General features: G+C 42.2%; 2 protein-coding genes across 4 annotated transcripts; one reads left to right on the forward strand and one right to left on the reverse strand.

The window, feature by feature from the left end:
• Window positions 1–523: 523 nt before the first annotated feature.
• nup133 (nucleoporin 133) lies at window positions 524–17,548 on the reverse strand. Of its 3 annotated transcripts, none has more exons than XM_077570374.1 (25): window positions 16,033–17,548; window positions 15,431–15,546; window positions 15,181–15,284; window positions 14,398–14,631; window positions 13,684–13,854; window positions 12,427–12,582; window positions 11,221–11,291; window positions 10,997–11,144; window positions 10,606–10,756; window positions 10,376–10,530; window positions 10,051–10,142; window positions 9,776–9,939; window positions 9,358–9,452; window positions 8,334–8,558; window positions 7,289–7,411; window positions 6,918–7,017; window positions 5,779–6,024; window positions 5,421–5,554; window positions 4,285–4,443; window positions 4,069–4,204; window positions 2,938–3,056; window positions 2,452–2,538; window positions 2,268–2,347; window positions 1,438–1,526; window positions 524–735 (listed from the first exon to the last, which is right to left on the reverse strand). In XM_077570374.1, exons 1-25 carry the CDS (start codon window positions 16,146–16,148, stop codon window positions 605–607), a joined length of 3,402 nt encoding a protein of 1,133 aa, XP_077426500.1. In that variant the 5' UTR covers window positions 16,149–17,548; the 3' UTR covers window positions 524–604. The 3 variants fall into 3 exon arrangements, with proteins under 3 accessions (XP_077426500.1, XP_077426499.1, XP_077426498.1); XM_077570373.1 differs by having other exon boundaries at window positions 2,268–2,350; XM_077570372.1 differs by having other exon boundaries at window positions 2,268–2,350; window positions 15,431–15,549.
• A 670-nt stretch (window positions 17,549–18,218) lies between these two features.
• LOC144054937 (actin-related protein 2/3 complex subunit 1B-B-like) lies at window positions 18,219–26,125 on the forward strand. Its single transcript, XM_077570387.1, has 10 exons — window positions 18,219–18,399; window positions 20,435–20,552; window positions 21,652–21,756; window positions 22,319–22,541; window positions 23,319–23,426; window positions 23,765–24,013; window positions 24,793–24,868; window positions 25,076–25,275; window positions 25,588–25,678; window positions 25,746–26,125. Exons 2-10 carry the CDS (start codon window positions 20,489–20,491, stop codon window positions 25,782–25,784), a joined length of 1,155 nt encoding a protein of 384 aa, XP_077426513.1. The 5' UTR covers window positions 18,219–18,399; window positions 20,435–20,488; the 3' UTR covers window positions 25,785–26,125.
• Window positions 26,126–26,894: the final 769 nt, after the last annotated feature.

Raw genomic sequence — 26,894 nt, forward strand, 5'->3', positions numbered from 1 at the left:
GCCGGTTGTTTATATGCATCGCTGTTATGCACAAAAGCATTGTACTCATTTTTTTATTTTTATATTGTGGCCGTTTTTTATGTTGCCATCCTCCCCACAATATTGCAATAATTATATCGTGAGCTTCATATGGTGATGTTCGGATCTCGTTACATCGCCTCGTCGGTACCAAATATGGACTTGTGCGGAAGTCCCAGAATCATCATCACAAAAATATCATTTTCATCTACATTGTATTGGCCTTCCATACTATATAAAATGAAAAACAAGTATTTAATAGTAAATGTGTACACTTAGCGGTCACTTATTTTCACACAAATCTATCTGCCATATTCATAAATATACAAAGTTTTCGACCAGATAGCACCATTTTTTTTTCCATTAATATTCTTAATTTCCCAAAGAGTAGTTTCATAAATGTCATATTTGGACCAACATATGTCAATTGTAAAGAACACAGACCTGGATCAGGTGTCCAGTGGGGGCGTGGCCAAATGTCAAGCAAGCACATCTTAACCACATGTTAAACAAACTCACAATTTTATTTGAAAAAAAAAAAAAAAGAAGAAAAAAGTCCAGAGAATCTGGAGCGGAACGTTGACATCTACGCCTGCAGGTAATGTTCGTAATTTGCTCGCAGCACAAACTCAAAGTACGGCTTGGACTTGAGCAGGCTCAGCTCGTCCAGCTCCAGCAGCTCCTTGACCTCCGGCAGGTACGTCTGCAGTCGGACACCTGCGGCACCGCCAGACGCATTACAAGCCGCGCCAGGACGCCGAAAGACGCCGAAAGACGATTGCAGGCAGGACGGACAACACGTTGCATCCAGGACAATTTGCAAATCAATTGCACATCAAGTTGTGCCAGACAAACAACAATTTGAAATGCTGTTATTTTCTTTTGTCATGAAAACACAAGAAAAATCTAATTGAAAAGATTATCTTTTTGGATTATATCTGTATTTTGTAATTATAATTGAAGTAATAAGAATGAAAAGGACATAAGGATAAAAGGATAATCTGTGATGAAGTCATTTTTGTAAATGTTTATAATATTTTAGGGATAACAAAAGAACAGCGTTTGCATGCATCTTATTTATATTTTATGACAATCATTATGAAATAAATTAAAGGATTAATCTCATTCGCTCTCAATTATCTCATTTTTATCTTTATTATATCGTATATTTTGATATTTAAAAAAAGATGACCTACCTTAAAATTGATTAAAAAAAAATACTTATTCAAGTTCTATTTTCTGCATATTTTCTTTTAAACATTTTTCTCATTTGAATCAGTTTTATTTGTATTTTCTGCTAAATATTTTTGAAAAGATCAATTATTTTTGGGTCATTTTTAAATGTACATTTTATGGCAAAAATTTTTTTTTTTAAAGGTAAACTTCACGACCACGACCACGACCTCGACCTCGACTCACCTTCCTGGGCGAGCATGACGAGAATCTTGACAAAGACGCTGTCCTTGGCGGCCTCGAGCGGGTCGTCGTTGCCGTCGACAGAAGTCCAACTGGAGGAGGAACAGAAAAGAGGTCAACGTCGGCCAGCCGCTCAAAACTCTTCATTTCACGTGGAGCACTTTAGCAAAGCCAACTACAGCCATTTCTGGACTATAAGGCGCACTAGCTACATTTGGGAAATACTGGCATTTGTTCCACATATAAGCCGCACCCAAGCGTAAGCCGCGGGTGTTTGAATGTCCCCGCACCGGGTTCCGCTACTTTCTTTTCCATAATAAGTAGACCACGAGAAAAAGACATTCCAGGCCTAGCAGACATGTTGCTTTCCGTAACAGTCATAGAAAATACTCGAAAATACTCGATGACGGTCGTCGTTTTTGTGGTAGGTTGCATTATTTTTTTTAGTTAATTTGGTTAAATTGAAGATTGTAATCTATGCATTCTATTATAACTTTACTTTCATGTTGTGAGTTAAGCGCATATTCTACAGAAAACATTTTGGAAATTTTTCACTGAGATATGATTATGATTTGTATACGATTCATGAATAAACATTCAAAGATTACATTTGTATGCACATTTCATTATCTTGATAAATATATTTAAAAAGTCAAATGTTATATTTGTAAGTACATCTTATTTGCATTTTTTGATAGAAAAAACAAAAACATTTTCATGTACCATTGATAAACATTTAAAATGTCAGTAAAAAGATGTTTTGCATTTATGTGCACATCCCATTCATTTGTATTTATGATGACTATGCAAATAAAAGTCCGCCTCTCGCTCACTCGTCTCTCCTGAGAGCTTTTCCCAGAATTTGGCACTTGAGCGAGTGGATGTTGACGTCGTCGTCGCCGTCGTCGTCTTCCTGCTGAAACGGGGAAAAAAAGAGGCTCGTGCCAGTTGCAGATGCTGCCAAAGAAGTGACGACAACGACAACGCAGGCTGCGCGCGACAGCGGCAGGAAGTGACCTCATCCTCGTGGATGTACTGGAGGAGATCCAAAGCCTTCTTGAAGTCGTACTCGTTGGCCCTGCGGTTGTCGTCGCAGATGTAAAGCTGCGCACAGCAAGCACACGCGTCCACTGTCAGCTCACCGCTGGATTCAAGACCAGCGCAAATGAAAACGTCACTAAATAAACAATCGAAAAGGTGTTGAATTAGGAATGAAAGTCATTCTTTCCTTATTTGGGTAGATTCTTGTCCTTCACAAATACTTTTACTAAAAAATTCACCTTTTAAAAAATTCTCCTTTTCACAGTTTTTGGGCTCAGGACAACACAATGCAAGTATTCCTATCATGGTTGAAGTGAACTGAGGAGATTCACTAAGAGAAAGTCATTGTCGCCTTTAGGAACTATTGCAAGTTGAAATGAATTAAAAGAGTATGTATGCAATTCCGAACACATTTAGGGGCTCCGTGACTGGTGGGCTTCCCACAGGGAGGGCGTGTCTTACCTGGACCAGCTGGTGAGCGCTGAGAAGCGGCATGGTGTCCGGGTTTTGCTGCTTGTCCTCCAGAAGTTGCCTGGGCAACGTCTCCTGGTGCAGCAGGAAGCGCTCCTGCTCCACAATTTCTGAGGAGAAACCAAGAAAGCGCTGCACAATTTCTGCAGGACCGGCCGCCATTCCATTTTATTGCTCGTCATCATTTATTTTGTGGGGGGGAAATATTTTTGTGAAAAGGGATGTGAGCAGTGTTGTCACAAACGTAACGCGTTATTGTAATCGGATTACTTTCTTTCCAAACAAGTAATCTGATTAAAGTTACTTTCCTAAGTGGCTGTACGTTACCATTTCTTTATGACCTCATAATGTATGTAGAATGCAGAATTTTGTTCTCTATTTTGAAGAGAATTTCGAGGAGAAAATGTTTCTCTTGCATTTGGGAGATACGTCACATTGCATGTCACGCTTTCTCAGCGGAAGACGCAAGGCCAGGTCACGTGTGCCAACGTGTGTGAGCGCTCCGAGACAATCTGTTAAACTAACCCGTTTCCTCCGTTAGATCCGCCATGTTTCACTGCAATTGCATACATCGGCAGAACATTGAAAAGAGACACAATGCTGCCATCTGCTGGCCATAGTTAGTGGCTGTGCAACTTCCACCGCCCATTGGAATAAAAAAACGGAGTAAACGTCAATTATTGTTTTTGGCGGCATTCATTTGGATTTTAGTAAACGTCATTCAACGTTTTTGGTGGTAAGAGTTAAGAGTGGGTTTTAAAAATCGATGAATTCTTAGTTCACCACTCGATGGCATTCAATTCTACACAGCATTTGTGCAACAAACCTTTTGAAAAGAATTATTTTGTGAGAAAAAAAACTTCCTGGGAAATTATTTGGTGGGGGAAGTTTCCTTACATCGTCGTTAACCACGCATTACCATACTGAGCGGTCAAGCAGGGATTATTAATTGCTTTCGGAGGTGTCTTGTGTTTGTTAGTCGAACTTACATTGAGCAACCGCAGGACGGAAAAATGCTGAGCTTATTAGCGACCAGCTGAATGGACGAATCTTTCATTTTCTTAGAAGGCCATAATCGGCCGTCCCTACAGGACAACAACGTTTCCTTGGATGAGGTCTGACCGTCAACTTGTTTGCCCAGCTCGTCTTCCGGGAGATCGGACGCCAGCGCCGCTAATTTGCTGAGAGCCAGCAAAGTCTTCTTCTTGGCGAAGTAACGCGTCTCCATGTTGGCCTGCTTGTACAGCGTCCTGTGGACCTGCGCGCAAAGTGGGCGGGAGCGTGGAGAGTGTGCCGGGAGACGGACGGACGCAGGAGGCACGCGAAGGAAGGACGTACGTGCTGGTAGTGATTGACGTGGATGTCGTGCAGCCAGCTGAGGTGTTGATGCGCTTGCAGGAATCCGGCCAGCTGCTGGTGCTGAGCAGCCGGCTGCGACAGAAGCTTCCCTCGCTTGCCTTTCTCCATGTACCAGCGGAACAGGAAGTCCGCAAAGTTCTGAAAGCCAGAGGGACAAACAATCGCAACTTTCTCATCACCGGACAGAGATTTTCATAGAATGAGGACAATATTGGAGACGAAACTAAATGACACTATTTTATACTCAGTGATTGGAAAAGAAGTGAATGAATTTCAGTAGTATAACTTATTAGGTCAAATGAATACAAGGAAAGCACTTTATTCGATGCTATTTCAGCTTTTCCGTTTCTATTACGTGAGCCGGCGCTCCGTCGAGCCAGCAAAAAAAAAATCAAAAAATAAATAAAACTCCTTTGCGTTGAGCCAAACGCCATTCCGGGCTCCGGGAACCAACTACTTCTGTAGCGTTCGCAATCTGACCACTTTTACTCATTCCCTTGCAGCCATTTTCACTTGAAGCAACCCCCTTCGCTCCAGGCTGTTTGACTGGATTTTGACTGATTTTGCAAGGCCCACAGAATGTTGTGCTCTATTGCTATAAAAAAAAACATGAAGATTGATTAGAGTGTCTTCTTTTAACATTTCTATCTTTTTTCGTTTTAGAATATAGCTACGTTTCATCATTATTCACTTTCCTGTTGAAGACAGTCAAAAAGAGCTTGTTGCAACATAGCCCTGGTTGAACTCTGCTGCCGCCTACTGGCTGTTTTTTTTGGGGTAATAACTACTATTGCTTTAAGTGTCCTATTCAGGTCACAGGCTGCATCAAAGTCTTCTGTATAAAAAAAAAACACATAAAAAAATGAACAAATATGTTTTTGGGAGTGAATGACAAAGTATTAAAAACGTATTTACTTGTTTTTGGGTTTGAATGAGTTAATATCAACACCAGCGCGATCAGCATGATAAAGGGCATTCAGCTCACTTGCACCCCAAATTAACTCACAAACCTGATAAAAGGACATTAAAGATGTTCATTTTTGTAAAAAAAAAGAAAAGAAAAAAAGAAGAAGAAAAAAGGACACAGAGAAAGACGTCAAGCGCAATCCATCTACCTGGTCTGCAAACTTGCTCATGTAGTGCTGCAGGCGGCTCTGGTTGTCAGTCAGCTCGCACATTTGGACCAGGATGTCAAAGTCGCAGTACTTCTCGGCCAGCGCCGCCACCCACTGGTACTGACCCAGCTCCACTGAAGCAACACACACACACACACACACGCACACGTCTGCTGCCAAAGCTGGGACCAATAACGGCAAATGACATGCGTGATTTTGTTTGAGGCCAATAATATTTGGCAGAAAGAAAAAAAAAATCATAAAAATAAAAAAAATAGATATAGCGTATTTTAATGTGCATCAATTATAGAAAAAATGTCTGAGCCCTCGTGTACACAACGCGAGTTCATCCACTCACGGAGCGGCGCCAGCAACTCGGAGCGCCGCTGACTGTACTCCATTTCCAGGCTGTTGTAGCGTTCTTGCGCATGCTGCTGCTGCTTCAGGGAGTTGAGCTGGGCCACGTAGCCGCCCAGGTAGAAATCCAAGAGCGCCACCAGCTGCTCGCACAGCACGCTGCGCAGCTCCGAGCTGGCGTGGGGGTACATGGAGCGCAGGATGAGCTCGTGCTGGCGGGAGATGACCGCGCGGATGCCGCTCAGCGCTGTGGGAGGACCGCCAGAGGAGGCGCATTTGGATTGGCTTATTGCAACATGCGACAAATTAAATACATAAAGAAGGAGCACAATTATCAGAATATTGTGTGCTCTGGCTACATAAACATGGTGGGAAAGCTCGCATTCCAATCTTTCATTAGAAAAAAAGTATGTTTCTACCTTTTGCCGTTCTTTTGCAATCACCATTTGAAAATGTCATTTAAGTGATATTGAGCGAAAATGGAAACGATCAGGAGAAAACATTTTTTGTGAAAGATACATTTTCTGCACAACAGTGACTTTGACACGTATATTTTTTGTTTAGTGACACTCCATTCGATTTAATGCGACAAAGGCTTTGATCGTTCACGTCATCCTTGAAAATGTTCTATTTGCTAAGATTCGCCACGTTTTCATGTAATGTCATACTGCCGGGAGTCCATTGAAAAGAGATACAATGCTGCCATCTGCTGGCCACAGTTAGTAGGTGTTTGTGGGTATTCACAACCCCATTCACAAACCATCGCTGCACAAGACATTGCACTGCCCATTGAGAAAAAAAAGACATAGTAAATGTCAATTAACGTTTTGGGCGGTAAAATAATTAACATCCATAAATATCATTAATTACTTGCATATAATTTAAGGTCATTTGAGCAAATGTGTTATTTCACAATTGTGTATGAATGCAATAATCAGTCGCCAGGAAGTTGCTCTCACTTTCACTGTTTCGTGCAAACGGACAGATGGAAAACCATCACAAATTGTTTTTGACTGCAGCAGAAGCAGTCAGTGGTCACTTCATTTTGGAAGTTTTGATTGCCGGTTGAGAACGGAACGAAGAAATGCGTCACTGCTTCATATTGTTCAGGAGGTGCGAGAGGCAAATGGCCGCACTCACCTGTCCACGGGATGTACTCGGCGTCGACTGCGCCATGTTCAGATGCTCTGTACATGGACGCTTTGCTCTCTCTGTACTGACCCGCAGCCTGAAGCATATCCTGCAAAAGAGAACACACAGCTCAGAAAACAACAACAACAACAACAACAACAACAACAACAACAACAACAACAACAACAACAACAACAACAACAACAACAACAATGCAACGCACAGTGCATGGTTACAAAGTGGTGGGAAAATGAAGATGGGGTACTGATTCCAAATTGGGAATTATTATCCCCTATAGGAATGAATTGAGGGTAATTTCATGGAGAGAAGTTAGCAACCCTAGTCAGAGCCATTCTCCATTTTGACCAATCGGCGCTCACCTTGATGATGGTGTCGACGGTCATAACCACCTCGGCCCATTCCACCGAGTCCACCGGGTTCTCCCTCAAGCTCTTCTCCTCCTCCTCCAGAAGACAATCAAAGATGGTGGAGATCTGCGAGATCTGTGACGCACACACAGTAAACCACATTTAGCGCAGGGGATGCAGTCGAGGCTAACCTGCAGCAGGTGAAAATACATCACAAAGACACCATGTAAAGAAACTATATATAAAAAAATCTTAAACTCATTTGCTCCCAAAAACTTATAAAAATGTTTTATTTTTAATGTTTTAAGCTTCCTAAAGACGTATTTATGTTTTTTTTTTAAATTATGTTTAACTCTTTGACTGCCAGACGTTTTCAGAAAAGGGATGCCGTGGGTGCCAGCCGATTTAAGCATTTTTGACCGATCTTTCAAGGTCCACAGAAAATTATGTGTTTGGACTATGGAAACACACATACTACCAAATGCAAGATTGAACTCGCATCTTTCATCAGAAGAAAAAGTTTGATTTCTATCTTATTCCGTTTTTCAGTAATCAACAATAGAAAATGGTTAGTTTCACCTCGGTTTTGAAAAAAAAAAACGTCTTTTAACGTCTTTGGCACTCCTCCATAGGATTTTACTAAACGTTATTTAACGTTTTTGGCAGTCAAAGAGTTAAAAAAAAAATTATGCTAGAACATACAGAAGGCTTTGATGTAGCCTCTGAACTTCAAAGAATGGGTGAAGCAAAGTTAGAGATGACAAAAACGGCCAGCAGGTGGGAGCAGAGTATAAGAGATCAATCAGGGCCGTGTTAAAAAAACTATCTGATTCCCCCACAGTTCTAAATAGATTTCTGAACAATGATGACATTTAGCTATATTCTAATTCTAATTTTGTGGGCCTTGCAAAATCAGTCCAAATCCAGTAAAACAGCCGGGAGCAAAGGGGATTGCTTCAGTGAAAATGGCTGCGAGGGAATGAGTTCATTAAAAACCCTTAGACTACAGTACATGTACGCGGCCGGACATCCGCAAGATTTGCGTGTCCCATCTCACCTCTCGGAAGAAGATGTCGGCACCGGTGAGGCTGGGTGGCACGACGGCGTTGTTCCTGTGCAGCGCCGTGGCGATGGCGCGGTTGACCAGCTCGCTGTGCTTGGCGTGCTGGTTCTTCAGCACCATGGCCGCCTGCAACTTCTCGGCGTGCTCGCACAGCAGCAGCCGCGTGGCCATCGGGGACGAGCGCACCCCAACGCAGCCGAGACGCTCCAAGAGACCCACCTGGCGGGGAAATACACACAAGCCAGTCAAGAATCGAGTCCAACCATCTTGTCGACATTTCAATTCAAGACCAAGTGGAACAATTTCACTACACGTGGTCGCCGGTGCTTGTTCAGTGCACAAAGAACCAGGTCAAACTACGGTACAATTAAAAACCAACTCAAGAAGGTGAGGAATCAAAACAAAAACAAAAACGTGCAAAACAACACATCGAGAACAAATCAGGAAGCACCAGGTCAAAATATAAAAATTCAGGTCAAGCACATTGAAAGAAAAAACTAGGGATGCGCAAGTACCAATACCAGGTATCGGTATAAAGCCAATACCAAGCCTTTTTACAAGGTATCGGTACTCGCAACAGTGACTGATACCAATATCAGTCGGCCTGTTGTTAGAATTTAATGCAATTTTAAGGAAAATGCTATATTAGGATATACGGGGCTTTATTTAATCTGTCATTGTATTTTAGGGAACATTTTATGTATCAAAAGTACTAGTGATATCAGTGACTACTCAATAGTTGAGTAGTCGCCCTGGTATCACTTTAAAAAAAAAGTGGTATCGAACATCCCTTCCCACTAAAACAAAAAATAAGTCATTTTAAGAAATGGACCAAAAACAAATCAAGACACAGCCCTCAATATGAGTACATAAACCAAAATAAACAAATCCCAAATTAGCAGCGCTTCCAGAGGGAAGGAACCAGTAGAGAACCAAGTTCCAGCACCGGTACCGACACCGGTACCCAAGTGGCAACGTCACCGACTCGGTGTGAAAGACAACAAGGTTTTTTGTCAACCTGAAGCAGGAAGTCCATGAAGCAGCTGTGGGCCTTCATCTTGTCCTCCAGCTGGTGGAGGATGATGAGGGACGTCAGTGGGAACCCAGCGCTCTCTATAAGAGGAAGAATACAACTTTTTACATTTTTTTTTTCATACCACATACATTGCACCTTGCTTTCTTTTCTATCAACTAAGCAGAGAGCAGTTGATGAGGATGAGGAGGGAAGAAGATGAGAACATAAAAAATTAAATAAAAATAAAAAGGTGCCAGTGGGTGCTAGTTGGACCCAAGGACAATATGAGCAGCCTATGGGTCTGTTCTAAAAACAGCTCACATATGTCGTTGCAGGCTTCTTTACAATATCAATACAGAGGCATCGGAATCCATACTGCACATTTATCGTAGAACATGATGAATAAAAGCTAAGTTCTCACCGTCAGGCACAGACTCAGCCCAACGGGGGTCTGAGGCCGGGTAGTCGTCCAGTAGGTCCAAGTCGATCTGGGTCACCATGGCGTCCAGCTCGCTGCCTTCCACCGCGTCCTCACCAGTCGGGAAGAGGTCGTCGATAAGCGCCTGCGCGCCCAGGAGGTCGTTGCTGAGGAGGAGGAAGTAGATATTGTTGAATTGGAAATGTGACGAGCCCTGGACTGCATTCAATTATCCAAAAAAGAAAAGTCCGAAGATGCCATTTATTGTTGTTATGTACCGGCAGAACTGCAAGAACGCTGCCTTCAAGAGCTTGGGCTTGTCCTCTTGAGCTACTGGCTCAGCTCGGCCGGGTTGCTCCATCATGGACACCTTCCGTGAGAACACCAGCCGTCATTTTCACATCGATAACTTCATGTTTCCCAACCTTTAAAGCAAATGCGCATATTGACGCTCAAATGAAGTGGATTGGGGGGTGGGGGGTACTCCTGTCGCAGATTCCCTTCTAGACGAACATTGGCCGCCCTTCATATTAATCAGCAGGTCTGGGTTTCGAAAAGGTTCTAAAGTGCAGACTACACGAAGTTCGGTTTTTAGCGGGTTACTTCTGGTGCCGCCGCGAGGGACGAGCACAGCGAGTCTTCCACCGTCTCGGGCAGGATGGAGGCGCTCTCCCGAGCCACCACGGCGACCAGGCCGCTATTCTGCGAGAAGAAGACGGGAAGGTTGGCGCAGCAGCCGCCGCCACGCACGCCGTCGCCTACGGAAGACGCGCACACTCCAGTCACCTCCAAAAAACGGCAGGCAAAGTCTGTCGCGTTGCGGAGGAACCCACCGGGCGAGTTGAAGGGGACGCGCTCGTCGGGGAGGCCCGCCCTGCCGCTTCCTGTGGAGCAGGCGAAAACCAGATCCTCGTTGTAGAGGAAGGCGGTGGTGCCGGGAGAAGGCGGCAACAGGAAGCGCGTGGCGTGCAGCTCAGACTCGCTCTGGCAAAACATCATGACATGGTGGCGCGCGTGTGTGTGCTTTTATTTCACCAGCAAAATCCCATTGAGATCGGCAGATCTCTTTTTCAAGGGAGTCTTGGTCCAACAACAACAACATTATTTACAGTTAAACAGCTTGATGAGATCTGGAAGTTGAATTGTCGCTCACTTCACTTGCAATTTGCAAATCCCCGCCAAAGTGCTCCAACGAGAACACCCCGACGTTCTTGTGGGACGCACCTGGAAGGGGGGGTTGTGGTTGGTGACCTCCACCGTGAACTGGTTGGAGATGGCGGCGCCGAGGTCCTGCAAGGTGACCAGGCAGAAGTAAAGCAGGCAGGGCGTGTCGGACGGGTGCCAGGCGGCGGCCAGGACTACCAGCCCGGTTCTGGAAGCACAAGGATCGCTTTCATGTTTGATGGGCAACACAAGAGAAGAAGAAGAAGAAAAGACGATGAACTCACTGGCCCAGCTTGACATCCAGAAAGGTCACATTGACGCCGTCACGCATTTCCTCGTAGTTGCCCTCCGAGCCCTGGCGGAGATAACAAAGCGTTAGACAAACCACAAAACAAGGACCACCTTCATGTCAGCTCATTTCCAGTCACCGTAGAGAAGAAAATGGCAGTTATAACGTAAGATGAATCCAACGGCTATAACGTTCCAACAATAATGCTAATCCGACCGCTAACTAACCGACTGGCTAACGCAAAACTCAAAAGCATGGCGCCATTGTAGCCACTTGTTGACATACTGTCAATGTGTGCCAGGTTGTTTTCCCTCAAAACGATGAGAGAAAATTTGATGTGAAAGAGTTTTCAATCTGAAATGTTCAACATTAAAAAATATATTTACAGGGGTCCTGAATAAAACTAGACTAAAACGTTGACAGTTTTTGTTGACTCAAACTAGACGAATAAAATGTTTTCTTAGACTAAAATGCTAAATTTATAGTCGACTAAAAAACAGGATGAGGTTGACTAACTATGCTAAAAACTAACAAGCGTGATTGAAACTGGACTAAAACAGACTACATTTAAAAATGGCTGATAAAAAAGAAAGAAAGATTTTTGCAGATTTCAAAAGAGCCAATATTTTCAAGTCACCACTGCGTGAAACACAATCACGTCAAGGCCAAAGTGGAAGTTGACCTGCAGTGTTAGCATAGATTAGCATCATCCAACAGCATTAGCTTCTGATGAGCAAAGTTTTATAGAAACAAAATAACCAGTATTTGGTACATGGATCAATGTGTATCATGTTAAGTTTAAACAACTAAACAACAAAAAGAACATTGATCATTTTCACTTTTAATTGTTCTTAGCAACTCACAGTGAAACAGGTGAGCTATTTTTAGAACAGACCCATGAGCCACTCATGATGTCCTTGGAGCTAACTAGCAGACCCTGGCACCATATTTTTGTTGGTTTGGTTTAGGACAATGCACAATAATCCAAAGTCATCTATGTAAGTAACTAGCTGTTAACTGAAGGCGACTCATTTAGTCAACTCTGCTCTGCTTACAAAAATAAAAGAAGAGCTCATTACCGGTGACAGCCAGTAATCGCGGTTATTGAAATCCTGCCTTTTTAAAAAGCCCGTTAATCGGCCAAGCCTATCGACGAGCAGCCGGTGTCCCGCGTGTCGCTTCCTGCCTCCTGCTTACGCACCCAAATGGCGTCGGCGATGCTCTCGGTCAGAGCTCGCCGGACGTCCCAGCTGACCGTCTGTTGCTCCGAGCTCTCGTCCACTTGCCACTTGTTGAGGCGGGAGTTGGTCAGCGCGTAGAGGCAGCCGGTCGCGCCCGCCCACAGCAAGCTGTGGAGCTGCAACAACAACAACAAAAATCATCCAACTTGGTCGTCAACCGGCAAATGTCGCAACTTCATATATTGCACCATTCGTCCATCCATTTTCCAAACCGCGAATCCTCAGGAGGGTCGCGGGTGTGCTGGAGCCTATCCCAGCTGTCTTAAGGTGAAAAGGCAGGGTACATCCTGAACTGTCCGCCAGCCGGTCGTTGGCCACACAGACGAACAACCGTACACAAATAATATCTGATACTCGGCCGCCACAAAAATCCCGTTTCCAACCCCAGCAAATGAAAATGGACCTCAATCGCCAATAAATGGGTACAAATGCTAAAGTGACTAAAAGAACACAGTGCAAGAAAAAGAGTTTGGAAAACACGATTTGAAAAATACTTTGAAAGCAATACACCATTTATAAACTAACCAATGGTTTATGTCAACTCTTCCCTGAAAAAAAAATCCTCAATTTATGTTGCGCAATTATGATTATTTTGTGGTACATTCTTGCATTAGGTACAGTAGCAGCCATTTTTAGATCATCGTGACATAGTGTGTGCTGTAAACTCAGCATTAGTGAGTTTTTAGACAAATCTCTTCATAGATTTTGGTCTATGAAAGCAAGTAATAAATATCAGTAAACCCGGGGCCGTATTATACAGTAAAGTACAGAGGGGAAAAAAATCATTTTCAAGGCTGGTTTTGTGCGTATTGTCATTTTGCAATGTATTTCTTGCTCTGAGAAGATGACGACGACAATCACCACCGCACGTTCACAGAAACCCGGAGGTGTAGATTGAGAAAGAGTTCATGTTTAAACATCCTGTATTGAAAAAGGGTTTATTTTGTTTTGCGTTTTTAACTTGAACCATTTTCTCTCACACAAACTCTTTTGTGCTTTTGCATTATTCGAGTAATAGCTTTTAATATTTTGATAGTATGTCATTTTCAGTCATGTTTGAAAACGCTACTGTACATTGTGAATAAAAAGCTGAATGTGAAGAAAATCGCAAATTAAATCAAAATCGCAATATTTATCCCCAAAAATAAATAAATAAACGGCATTGCAATTTTCCCCTAAAATCCTTCCGCCCTACATTGAATGATGAAAGCACTCACGGCGTCATTGGCGGGCGGCGATAGGATGCTGAACAGGCTGGACACCCGACGTCCGATGCCAGACAACACGCCCTGGCCCTCTTGCAGCGCTCTGCACTGAAGCCTTCCGGAAGCGTCCATCCCGACGCGCAGCATGCGACTCTTAGCCGAAGTCACCACGAAGCTGCCGCCCTGGCGGGAGGAAAGAACGCAGAGTGGACAAACATCAGCCGCCTGCCAGCTGCAGGCAATGTTGACTCGGGTCTCAAAATAACTGAAACTCCACCAGCGTCAATCATAACCAATAGACGCGCCAATGTCAGGAATGCTAAATTGGCACGTCATTAAACCGGTAGTAATAATTGATCTATTTCTCAGTTAATTAGAGTATTTTACATTCAATAACAAATGTGAGTAAAATAAAAATAAAAAAATAGAAATATACAGAATAAAATGAATTCTTCTTTCCTTTTCTGTACAATAATACCCAAATTGTACCCATTTTAAATAAAACTCAAAAGCTCATCTATCATATTAACAAAGACAAAAGACATTTTCACTGTAATTATAGTAATATTATGCGCAAGATGCAGTTTTCATTATTTTTTATTTTTTTTTACATTTTTGTGTGATTTTTATGATGTCTATGTTGTCTAGTAACGTCTACTTATTGCGCGGCATCACGTATCAGCTGCAGAAAGTGAGGAAAAGCTGAAGCAACAAGTTTTGTCTTACAGTGACCGCCACCACAAAGGAGCACAGGTCGCCCAGGTCCAGGTCGGCCTCCACGTAGTTGCCCTCCTGAGACAGGCTGGGCCACAAGCGAGCGGCGCCCTCGGCCGCCACGGCGAGCACGGACACGGCCCGCACGGGCGCCGCATCCAGCGGGCCGGCCGACGTCACGGCCACGTGTTCGGCCGTGTAGTCGTACTGGCTGGCGGGCAGCTGGAGTTCCTTGCACATGCACAGCTGCAACAACAAAATGGCGGTACCCACAAAGTCACTCAACAAGGAGTTCGAATGTCACGGTCGAAATCGCAAAAATCTGGTGAGACATCAACGCTGTGAACATCGAGAGCAGGGATGGGAAAAATTAGGGGCTCAAGAGCTCATGGACTAGGACAGTCTTTCTCAAAGTGGGCCAAGTAATAATAGTTGTGTGTGGGTTCTCTCTAGTGGTGAGTGAAAGAATCACTGCCTAAGTGTAGTTTTTGTGCACTTAATAATAATAATAATAATAATAATAATAATAATGCATTGGATTTATATAGCGCTTTTCTAGACACTCAAAGAAGCTTTACAGAGGAATGGATACATTATTCATGTACTCACACATTCACACTGTAAATTACTTAAGTAGCCACAGCTGCCCTGGGGCAGGCTGACGGAAGCGTGGCTGCCAGCGTGCGCCTACGGCCACTCCCACCACCACCAAACATTCGCACCTTCCACCTGCCCACCCCTGCTAATACTGTTTGTTCGCTGGCGGAGGTAACCGCGTACTAAATGTAGACGCACCTTGGCCACGGCCGTCTGGCAGATCTTCCAGATGATGAGTCTGTCTCCGCAAACCAACCAAGCCCAGCCACTCTCGCTCACCTTTACAGAGATCTGCTCCTCGCCTGGAGGACACGCACACAGACATCATTAGCCAGCACACAGGGAGGAATAATAAATCACAAGAAGTCTCAAGTCTTAAGTTTCAAGAAAGTCCCCAAGTCTGTTTGTTTTTTTAATATCCGCAGAAACAGACAAACACATGGCTTACCATTGAGCACGGTCAGCGCCTCCATCACTTTGACAGGAAGCAAAGAGCCAAACGTTTGCACGTCATAGTTGAGGTCGTCGGAGGTGGCATGGCTCTGCTCGCGAGTTGGCGTAGGTCTGCTGTCAACACACATGTAAACACCATACTTTTTTTCAAAGGTTAACAGAGGATGCACTACTAGCTTACAAACACGTGCAAATGCCGAACAATGATTAAGCAGTTGAGTTCACTGTACTACTGTCTTAGTTAGACTGGGCTTTGACGCCATCTTGTGGTACAGATCCCAAAATCGGGTTTTTTTTATTACTGGAGAGTGGAGACTCTCAATCTTCCAAAGATGTAAACGTAAATGTTTGTTTCTCTGTACACAACATAATATATCGTACATATTTAGGGAGTTTTTTTCATCCATTATCTTTGTATGTGATTGCCCTAAACGAAAAATCTCGACATGAACCGCCCCAGGTGTGATCAATATCAGATGTCGTCAATAGTTTGTTGATTTATCATTGAAACTAATAAGGTAACGTTTAAAAAAAAAACGAAGAAGAATTGAAAAGTGCATCGAGAAAATTAAGTCGGGTACAGTAAGCGATCGTTACCTCGCCGACAGAGGTGTCCTCCGCGGTGTGAGCAGCAGGCTGCTGGACGTTCTCCTAGACGGCGTTTTGTTCTGCTGCCGGAGGGCCGAACTCGGGCCGGAACGTGGAGAAAACATCAGTGCCGCGATGCTCAATTATCCAAAGAAACTAATTAGCAGCGAAACTAACTCAAACGCTCATTTTTCTTTCGCAGCCGTCAACTCTCTCGAACGAATAGCGCGCGGTGAAGTCGCTTGGAATGTACGTCATCAACATGCCACGGAAGTAAACCACTTTTTTGTATTACACCCCCCAATTTTTTTTTTTTTTACAAACTCTCGATGGGAGTTAACATGTGTTACAAATAAAAAAAGATATATATATATATATATTTTTAAACAGCAAGGCACTTCTACACTTCGACAAGCCAACCACGTTGTCGCACATCAAAAACACAAATAACTCGAGACTTCCTCACGTCACATCCGACAGTCCGGAAGTACACCACATGCATGCTGTCAGGAGAAGTGAAGCCATCGACGGCCTTCTTACGTTGCCATTTGCTAGACCCGCCTATCTGTAATACTGTACATTGATTTCTCTGCTGCGTTTTGTTATTTTTCTGTCTCTATGGCGAAATATAACTAGTTGCTTGTTAGCCACTCCAGCCTATGGCTCTGACTGAATCCCGCTAGCCACTCTTGTTAGCTGATCAGGCTAATTCCGGCTCGCTCTGGCGTCGCTGGCCAAGATGCTCGTTTGCTCATGCAAAATAAGTGCGTGCTTCTAATGCTATTCTTTGACCACTAGATGGCACTAGGAAGAACACATTAGGTCTTTAATGAAGATGTATAATTTTATAAGAATTAATGCATCAGTCTAAAATAGTTTAACTTTCCAACCAACATCAATAGTTATGTTGTATATGATTAAAAATTAAAATAAATTACTAGATCACAACCAGTATATCTGAACAATTATGAAAACATAAAAAGTTAAAGTCGAGTGCTAAAGAAATCGATTTGACCACCTGTCATAGTCTCTGAAAATTAAACAAGCATAACATTTAACCATTTACACTTAATATAGTTTCTTTCTTTTTTTTTTTTTTAACTCTCATCGCCTTACATATAAAACATGAAGCCTATACATAAAGAGATAGTAAGGCAAAGTACAAGACAAGTTTTCTATTTTTTAAGAGACTTTGAGAGAATAATTATACAAATTAAAGGTAATATACGTTGATAAATGCTTCCAATAGAATCAACACACGTGAAAAATCGGACACAAATGCATATTGAGAAACGGCCACTGTTCCAACTTCCACCAATAAAACACTTTGTACTTCGTTCACAAGGGAAGTAATGTGACATGTTTTCTTTTTTTTGGGGGGTCTGTCGTAGTAGTTCTCTGGGCTGAAGAGGAACCAAGATTTAGTCTGGGGAGTGGCGAGACACTGCTGATGTTGTGCAAAAAAGAAAAGAAAAAAGAAAAGCAGCCAATGATCTCATGTATTGACAGCAGCCTCTCCCTTCCCTCCCCCATTTTCCACATCCCCCTCCCTTCGCCTCTTATGTGCATTTCTGCTTCCCAAGGCTGTCACCCTACTCCCTATAAAGGGGTCACGCCATTTTGTAGTGGTGTCCGAATGTCCAGGGAGCAAAAATGTAAGGCACTCAAAATGACCCACAATGCACTCTGAAAAGTAGTGTACATCGATGTTCACTCAAACGGGTTGATATAGACCACAATGCATTGCGAGTATGAAAAAAAAAACATGGCGCGCGTGACAGAGAAGCGCAGGAATCAAAGGATGATTTAAATGTATACAACGGAAATAATGAATTTGTTTTAGTTGAAAATATTTACAACAAAATAACTAATGTACAGTTTTACAACATTTTCATTCACAATAAATAGTCGGAGATTTATGCGCCGGTGCGTCATGACAGTTACGGTGGTCACGTTATATTTGACGAAAAAGTAGTGAGCTGGCTGTCCGAATCGCCAAACTGAATGAGGACACTACATATTAAGCCACTATAAAGTGGACGGCTATGTAGTGAATGAGGACTTAGGGGATAAGGGTGGACATTCGGACACAGCCCAAGAGTTTTTGTGCGCTTGTGTGCCCCCAAATATCTTTTCCATTCTCGCGCTCAACTTCCTGTTCACTTCCCCCGCCCTTTCACCGCCTCCAGGCTCCCTCTCTTGCTTTGTCTCTCGTTCTCTTTCGCCTACCCAACTTCAGCTTCAGTGTCGTCGTTGGCGTTCGTGTTGACTGGCCAGAGTCCGCGAAGCAGAGCAGCCCCCTCCCCACCTGAAAGACCCCGCCGACCTAAAAAAATTTTTTTTTAAATAAAACAAAACTCCTCTCCTGCCATCGGGGTGAGTAGCAATAATGCTTTAACACGCGCATACAAAGACGCGAGGGAGTGGGAAATTAGTGTCAACTTTCTGCCTGGTTTCGTCAAGTCTCTCAGCTCACTTCCTGTTTTGGGGTTAACGGGAGTTTGTTGCTTGGGGGTTGCGAGCCTTCGCATCGTTCCTGACGTTCAGTTAATTTGAACGAGAATGAAGGATGTTAAACTGAGAGCAAATCTGGGTGTTAAGAGAATAAAGCAGTATCGAAAATAAAATGCAAAAATAAAAAAATAAAAAAGCTTAATTAAAAATAACCGATGCTTCATACGTTTGTAAAACGAACTAACTATAGTGAAAATGTCATTCGTTTTTGGCAATTAATATCTTATGTGCAACTTTCCTGGTTAACTTGAATATATTTATTTCACCATTGCGTCAGTAAAAAAAGTAATAAAGTAAAACAGTCGTTTGAGAATTGTAGTTTATAATATAATAATATAATAATATATAATATAATATAATATAATATAATCTTGCACTCTAACATTCCATTTATTAAAAAACAAATAAAAGACTAAAAGTAATAAAAAATAAAGCATTTAAAAAATGAAACAAACTTACTATGTATAATGAGAGAATTTTATTATTATTTTAAATTCTAACCCTGTCCCCAGGCATGGCACCACACTGGGCTAGGGTGTGTGAATGTACTGTACAGTACAGTACTGCACTGCCCACCCCCACTCAAACCACTATCCATAAAAACAAAAAAAACAAAAAACAGTAAGTTATGATACACGGTTGCCTCTTTGGTTTTACTCTTAAAAACAAAAAAACAAAACAAAAAAAAGCCTAATAAAAACATGAATACAATGAAAACTGTCTTGATGAGTTGGGACTGACGTAGAAGAGTGGTGTGACTGTGGTGAAGTTTCAAGTTTGTGTGTGTGTGCGCAAACTGCATTTGCATGCAAGCAAACATGAAGACCAGAGAGCTTGCCTATGGGCTAAAAGGCAAACCTAGAATAAACCGAGGATAAAATCACATTTGTTCTGGATTACATTAGCAGGTTTTTCGGGTTAGATTAGGCAAAAAAAAAAAAAAAAAACTGACCTTTTTTTTCAGTAATGAAAAACTTCCCCTGTTAAGCATTCCAACTTCTGTTTTTCTTTTAGGTGTACCGTTATGTGTTTGTTCCTCCTCGTGCAGCTTCCTGATTTGCGTCCAGTCTTGTCCTCTGATCGGTTATAATCTATCATAGATTCTAGCTGGAAATAATTTAATTATTAATGTATTAAATTGTGGGATTTTTTTTCCTATTGAGAAGTAAGAGAGGTGGACCAACAAAAGAATAAACATAATTTCATTTTAATTGAAAAAAAAAATTACAATATAATGAGATTTTAGGTTTTTTTAAGAAAAACAACAATATTACTGAAATATATACTTACGTTTTTTTTTTTTCTAAAGCAGAATATTAATGTTAAAAATGATAAGAGTCAGTAAAAGTAGTATTTTGTTTCCTGAAAAATATTAAAATACTAGTTATATTGTTTGTGGAAAAAAATGAATATTAGAACTGCACAGTTTTACTTTTTTGGGGGGGGGGGGGCAGAATATTACCAGTGTATATACAGTTGTTTTTTTTAAACAGCTGAGAATATTACAAAAGAAAAGTAGTATTTTGTTCCCAGAAAAAGGGTGGAATACTAGCATAAAGTTTGTACTTTTGTCTTTGCTACATTGTGGGGCCCATACACACGTTTTTTTCCAGTTTTAACTACCATTGTGGGGACAGATTTGAAATTGTGGGGACATTTTGGTGGTCCCCACAAGTTCAGACCTCTTTTTGAGGGTCAAGACTTGGTTTTAGAATTTAGGTTTGAATTGGGTTATGGTTGCGGTTAGGGTAAGAAATAGGGGTAGGCAATCATGTTTGATGGTTGGGATTAAGGGGGAGGGGCTAGGAAATGCATTATGTCAATGAGATGGCCCCACAAAGATAGTAAAACAAACTTTGTGTGTGTACGTCCGTGTGTGTTTGTGTGTGTCCACCAGGTTCCTCCTCAGGCCACTTCCTGGTTTGCATCTAGTGTAGTTCTCCGATTGGCCATGGCCTTCCATAGCTTCCTGCTGGAACCAATTAGCTGCCACGCCTGGAACAAAGATGGAACCCGTGAGTTTCCCTTTCCTCTGACATTTGTGCTCATCAGTGAGAGTCGGACTGTTGCAATTGGCTCCCGGGCGGGCGAAGGCATTTCCTGTTTCCTGCGATTGAGGCCCTGTGCACACAAAAACTCTCTTGAGTTTGCTTTTGTTATCCAACTAGATGGAGTTAATGTGAGAAGCTACAGCGCAGTGTCAGTACGGACTATACTACATTCATTTTTCAAACCAAAAATAACCTGAATGCCTGTGAAGACTACATTAGTACTAATCTATCCGACTTGAAACCCAGAGGTGAAAAATGAATGAAAATGATGAAGATTTTTCATTTAATATTAATATATATTGTAGATATTTTCTTTATTCCAATTTTGTTTCAAAAACTACATTTATGATCGTTTCAGACCAAACCAACAAAAAAAACAGAAAGTTAGTTGCCTGCCTGAAAAATGAGCAATTGTGAATTTTGTTTGTTTGTTTTCTTGTGCATCTTGGGACGACTTAAGTACATCCACACACGTTAGAGGCGATGAAAACCACAGCGTAGGTCTGACATCATTTTTGAGTCATTTGAAGTGGTTTCCGTGTGTTGTCATTTAGCGGGCAGTCAACAGGCCATATATGGCTGTTGTGATTCACCGTACAAAGCGGACGCAAGGCAGTTGCGGTGAAGTCGGTCAGGTTAGCCAGATGAGCGCTCGCACAAACACTTCCTGTGAGTCATCTGCAGGCAAACGCAGTCAAGCGAACAATGTCAGTCACATGAATGATGCCTGTCGCTAGCATTATGCTAGCAGTAGCGCACCCGTTTGCGGTCCCAATCATGTTGTTGTACTGAACGATAGAACTCAAATGTGTTACAAATCAAAACTAAAATTCATCATTATAACAAAAAGTGCTTGTTTCCGTGACACATGAAAATAGGGACCGCAGAATACATTTTCTCGTAAAAACATTCTATTTAAAAAAAAAAAGCATTTCCAGTAGATGGTTCAACTTTGGAACGGGTCAACGTGACCCGCAACCTACCAGGAGGCTTGTAAGCCGTCACAAAAGAAGTCATTGCAAATCCTGAAAGTTTTGCGTGGTTTGTTTTGTGTCTTCCCCAGAAGTGGCCATCTGCCCCAACAACCACGAGGTCCACATCTACAAGAAGGACGGGACCAAGTGGACCAGGATCCATGAGCTCAAGGAGCACAACGGTCAGGTGACAGGTGAGACGCCACCAATCAGTTATTCATCCCTCACATAGTGGACAGTTGTTTCGTATAGTAAATAAATAGTCAATAAATTGTATATTATGAACATGTAAAATTGTTCATTTGGCTTTTTTCAAGTTTACAATAAATCAATTCACCAGTTTAGTGATATATGAATAAATAAAAATCATATGCCCATATTAATACAATACAATTGTATTCTTAGTATTGATGCCATTATTTACCAAATGCAAAAATAATTGATTCACCAATCATTTAATGACATTTTCTTTACTGTATATTTGAATGTACGTAAACGTTAACTTGTTTGTATTATGTAAAATGGTTTGTTCCTATTTATTTAAGTACAAATAAAAGTAAAATTGTCATTTTTATTTACAATAAAGAAACTAACCATTTTTTTTTTACATTAAATCAATCAATAAATGCATTTCTGATTTTTTTTTATATTTTATTTATAATTTAAGTAAAAGTAATATAAAATGAAGAAAGACATTTAAAAAAAAAAAAAAACACCCCCATCCAACAGTAGCCCCCCCACCCCCTCTCTCCGCAGGTGTGGACTGGGCGCCCGACAGCAACCGCATCGTGACGTGCGGCGCCGACCGCAACGCGTACGTGTGGACCCTGAAGGAGGGCGCCTGGAAGCCCACGCTGGTCATCCTGCGCATCAACCGGGCGGCGCGCTGCGTCAAGTGGTCGCCGCGGGAGAACAAGTTTGCGGTGGGAAGCGGCTCGCGACTCATCTCCATCTGCTACTTTGAGCAGGAGAATGACTGGTGAGCTAACACACACCAAGCGTGCACTCAAAGTTTCAGATTGTCCGTCCGTCTTCTTCCGCTTATCCGGGGTCGGCTCGCGGGGGCAGCAGCTTTAGCAGGGAAGCCCAGACTTGCCTCTCCCCAGCCACTTCAGCCAGCTCATCCGACGGGACCCCAAGGCGTTCCCAGGACAGCCGAGAGACATAGTCTCTCCAGCGTGTCCTGGGTCGTCCCCGGGGCCTCCTGCCGGTAGGACATGCCCGGAACACCTCCCCAGGGAGGCGTCCAGGAGGCATCCGAACCAGATGCCTGAGCCACCTCAACTGGTTCCTCTGGTTCAACTGGTTTCAGATTGTCAAAAGGTCCATTTTTGACTTTCTGAAAACTGTTCTATACACACGTGTAACTTCTCAATGTTTTAGCACTTTTTGTACTTGTTGTTTTCTTACAAGGTGGCAAATTCGGGACCGGGTACTTGTGGACTGACTTGTCTCAAGACTTAATAATCAAGACCAGAACCTTCACATTAGAACTACAACCTTCTCTACGTACCATAATAACCTCTTTCACTCGAGCCTTCTCTCGTTGCTTACCTTTCCTAAAAATGTGAGGAGTAACCATTTTTGATCATCGGATTTAAAGTTACCAAATCGATGAATGATCAAGATGCTTAAGTTATGCACTTTCAGGTCACTTATTGCCTTAGTTAGGGGGCAGAGCTGCCACATCCAATATGGTGCTGACCATTGAGGTGTCTTAAATTGACACCCTCTGATGACGTCATCACCCCTCCAGGTGGGTGTGCAAGCACATCAAGAAGCCCATCCGCTCCACCATCCTCAGCCTAGACTGGCACCCCAACAACGTCCTGCTGGCCGCCGGCTCGTGTGATTTCAAATGCAGGTAACAAACAATTTTGTGTACACAAAACCAAAGAATGGCCCGCCAAGTTTTAGTAGAATTCAGCTCAATAACTTTTTTTTTTTCTCTCTTTTAATGGGATAAGTGGTTCAGAATGGATAGATTGATAACTACTCCTGTGAGAGTTGTTCACAGTACTGCCACCTACAGGACCGGAGTGAAATATCATGACTCAACAATTAGATGGACACCTGAGTTTGTTTGTTTAATTGTTTGTTTTTTCAAGGCAGCCAAATTGAGTTGAATCTTGTATTAGCAGCCATTTTGAGTTGCGTCTCATTAGTTTGTGCGGGTCAACCTAATGAATTGCCTGCTCGCAGGGTGTTCTCGGCCTACATCAAGGAGGTGGAGGAGAAGCCGAGCCCCACGCCCTGGGGCAGCAAGATGCCCTTCGGAGAGATGCTGTTCGAGTCCGGGGGCTCCGCAGCCGAGGGTCCCAGCATAGTGGCGGGGGGCGGCGGCGGCGGAGGCTGGGTGCACAGCGTCTGCTTCTCTAATTCGGGCAACCGTCTGGCGTGGACATCGCATGACTCCACCGTGTCGGTCGCAGAGGGCGGCAAGACCAGCGCGTAAGATTTTCAAATGTAGATTTCTTTGAGTTATTACTTAAAAATTTGGCTTACATTTAAAACATTTTATTGTTGTAAATAAGACCCCGAAAAACTTTTTACATACAGTACATTTAGGACTATATATGTATTCTATTTAAAACTTGATTAACTTATTTATTGTAAATAATAAAATTGAAATGGTAAAATAAACAATTTGACACAAATATTTAACATTTTACAATTTTAAAAATAAGTCATTGATGTATTTTTAAAGATGAAATATATATATATTTAAATATGCATTTAATATTTTGAAATTAATTTTAGGCCATATTGGTTTATTTATTCAATGTAAAAAAAAAGTCTAATGAACCATTTTACATGTATTTATTTATTTAATTAAAGGTTTGATTTATTGTAAATATCCACAAAAAAAACAAAAACGCAATTTTACTTATGCATTATTTGAAAAATTGTAGTACTTCTATTAAATAATTGCTTATTTGATTACATTTGATTATTGTCAATAATAAAACAGGTGAAAAAATGTGTATATATACACAGTAGTTAACATTTTTCTATCTTTTAATGAATAGTTTATTGTAAAACAATTTTATGCATACTGTATATATATCATTTATTTGATTAAATAAATAGAAATTCATATTCTAACATATGCAAAACACATTAAAACATGATTTGGAATAATTGCTGACTAAAATAAACTGTTTTTTTTTAAATACAAGTTTTACCTTTGTGTGTGTGTGTGTAATTATCCTTTATGCCGAATTCCACAGTGTGAGCAGCCTGAGGTCCGACACGCTTCCTCTGCTGTGTGTCACATTCATCACCGAGAGCAGCTTAGTCGCCGCTGTGAGTACTACTCGAGCTGCTGTGTTGACGTCACACACACATACTGACACACACACACACACACACACACGCATTCAGCAGGGGTTTTCCTGGCTCAAAGTGACTTTCAAGTTTGTGGACGGATTCCTGACAAGATCCTCAGCGAGTGTCACAATGTGTGCGCCGAATATTGCAAACTCGCCAAACGTTGTTGTCCGTCCCCTTCAGGGCCACGACTGTTGCCCCATGCTCTTTGTGCTGGACGCGGCCAAAGGAGGCCTGACCTTCGGAGGGAAACTGGACGTCCCCAAGCAGGCGGCCCAGAAGGGGATCAGCGCCAGGGAGCGCTTCCAGAACCTGGACCGGCGTGCCTCCGAGACCCAAAGTACCGACAAGGACCTGAGCACGCTGCACAAGAACAGCATCAGGTGCAAATTTAGTGATTTTTTTCCTAGTTAGCCAAAATATTGCAAGCTCCTGCAGAAATTGTGCTTGTTGGTCTTTGAACAAATCTGGAAAGCAGTAATTAGTTTATTTTATAGATGAAGTTTGTGAAGTAGTAACAGTGTTTATATTTGTGTATGTATGTCATCACCATCAAACATTATAAGCATTTGAGGTGCAGGTATTATATTTGTCCACTAGAGGTCGCCATATGCACTGTACAGCATGGCGAGTACGACTGCATTGAAAATGAGTTGGTAAGGGTGTTTATATGAGTTCATCTTTTGCCCTTTCAGTCATATCTCAGTGCTGCAAGGAGGACGCAACCAGTGCACCAAGTTCTGCACCACCGGCATGGACGGAGGAATGTGCATCTGGGATGTCAAGGTGACACGGTGACACGGACACACAGACACACGCACTCACACACAAATGTTGTCTTCCTTGTGTTCAGACTCTGGAGTCGTCAATGAAGAACCTGAAGATTGTGTGAAGCGGCTCATCTTTTACTTTTCATTTTTCAAGAGAATATGAATTAGACAAGCGCTGCCTTCATACACAAAGCTTCTGTGCCATATTTTAAAAAGGTCTTAATTTTCTACGCTTCGGTCAAACTATCAGACGTGCAGCCTGTGTTAGCTCCGCACGCTAACATGGATGTCTGCTAACGGTACTGATGATGCAAGGCCTGGCTGAATGCTTAAAGCAGTATTTTATAAAGTTACAATAATGATAATAATCCTTCATTAGAGGCAGTAGTCCTCCTCGTTCTAAGCTTATGCTGGTCATAAATATGCATTTAATGAATAATAAAAAAAAAAAAGTTGCTTGACATTCTTCGTGCCAACTGCTCTAGTTTGATTGATTCCATTTTACCTTATCAGAATTGTATTTGTTTCATTCTCACTCTTATTAGGCGCGGTTGATGCAAACAGCGGCTGTGTCCAAATACCCTACTCCCTATTAGGGTGCCCTATTGAGGGGTCACGCCATTTTGTAGTGGTGTAGTGGAAAAGATTAGGGTGTTTCCTGACAGGCAAAACCCCACACATTGCACATATTGAAAGACCCATACTTTTAAAATTCATCCCCAAAAAATCAAAGGGAAAAGTCATCTTACCAAGCAGTATCAGGCTTGCCGTAGCTGGCAGGGTCAACTTTGTTGCATTTATCTAAAACACACACACACAAAAGGGCTTCTAATCATTCTAAAGAAAAATCATGATCGTCTGAGCACATCTCGATCCCACATGAAAACCTGTAGCTAGCAAAGTTTCTGTGATTTTTAACATGGTCAAAAATGGTTCATATTAGCTGTGCGGTGGCTACAGTCTTTACAATACATCTCGTCTTTAGAGCTACATTGAGACATTCGTTGCTCCATTTAAAAAAAAAACAACTAACATAAAACACTGATTTCTGTAGAACGTAAGACTAATTCCAACCACGTGTCACTGAAATTCAGTTTATGCTGGCAAACCAGTGTCATGAATTTAGCCAGTAGCTATTAAAGTAGCCATTAGCCAATATAATGGACGACAGTATTTTTAAGTGGTAGCAAACGTCTTCTCCCGAAGCCTTGGTAAGGTTAGCTTAAAGGTGG

This window comes from Vanacampus margaritifer, chromosome 7 (assembly GCF_051991255.1).
Source record: "Vanacampus margaritifer isolate UIUO_Vmar chromosome 7, RoL_Vmar_1.0, whole genome shotgun sequence".
Classification (NCBI taxonomy): domain Eukaryota; kingdom Metazoa; phylum Chordata; class Actinopteri; order Syngnathiformes; family Syngnathidae; genus Vanacampus; species Vanacampus margaritifer.

What these genes read in the sequence shown, in the direction of transcription:
- LOC144054937 (XM_077570387.1), top strand. Translation starts at nt 20,489, where the DNA reads ATGGCCTTCCATAGCTTCCTGCTGGAACCAATTAGCTGCCACGCCTGG. An exon ending in CTGGAACAAAGATGGAACCC is followed by an intron (nt 20,553 to 21,651) that starts GTGAGTTTCCCT and finishes TGTCTTCCCCAG; the next exon opens with AAGTGGCCATCTGCCCCAAC. An exon ending in TCGTGTGATTTCAAATGCAG is followed by an intron (nt 23,427 to 23,764) that starts GTAACAAACAAT and finishes GCCTGCTCGCAG; the next exon opens with GGTGTTCTCGGCCTACATCA.
- nup133 (XM_077570372.1), bottom strand. Translation starts at nt 16,148, where the DNA reads ATGTTTTCTCCACGTTCCGGCCCGAGTTCGGCCCTCCGGCAGCAGAAC. An exon ending in TCATGGACTTCCTGCTTCAG is followed by an intron (nt 8,559 to 9,357) that starts GTTGACAAAAAA and finishes TTTCCCCGCCAG; the next exon opens with GTGGGTCTCTTGGAGCGTCT. An exon ending in CGAGTTGCTGGCGCCGCTCC is followed by an intron (nt 5,555 to 5,778) that starts GTGAGTGGATGA and finishes GTGTTGCTTCAG; the next exon opens with TGGAGCTGGGTCAGTACCAG.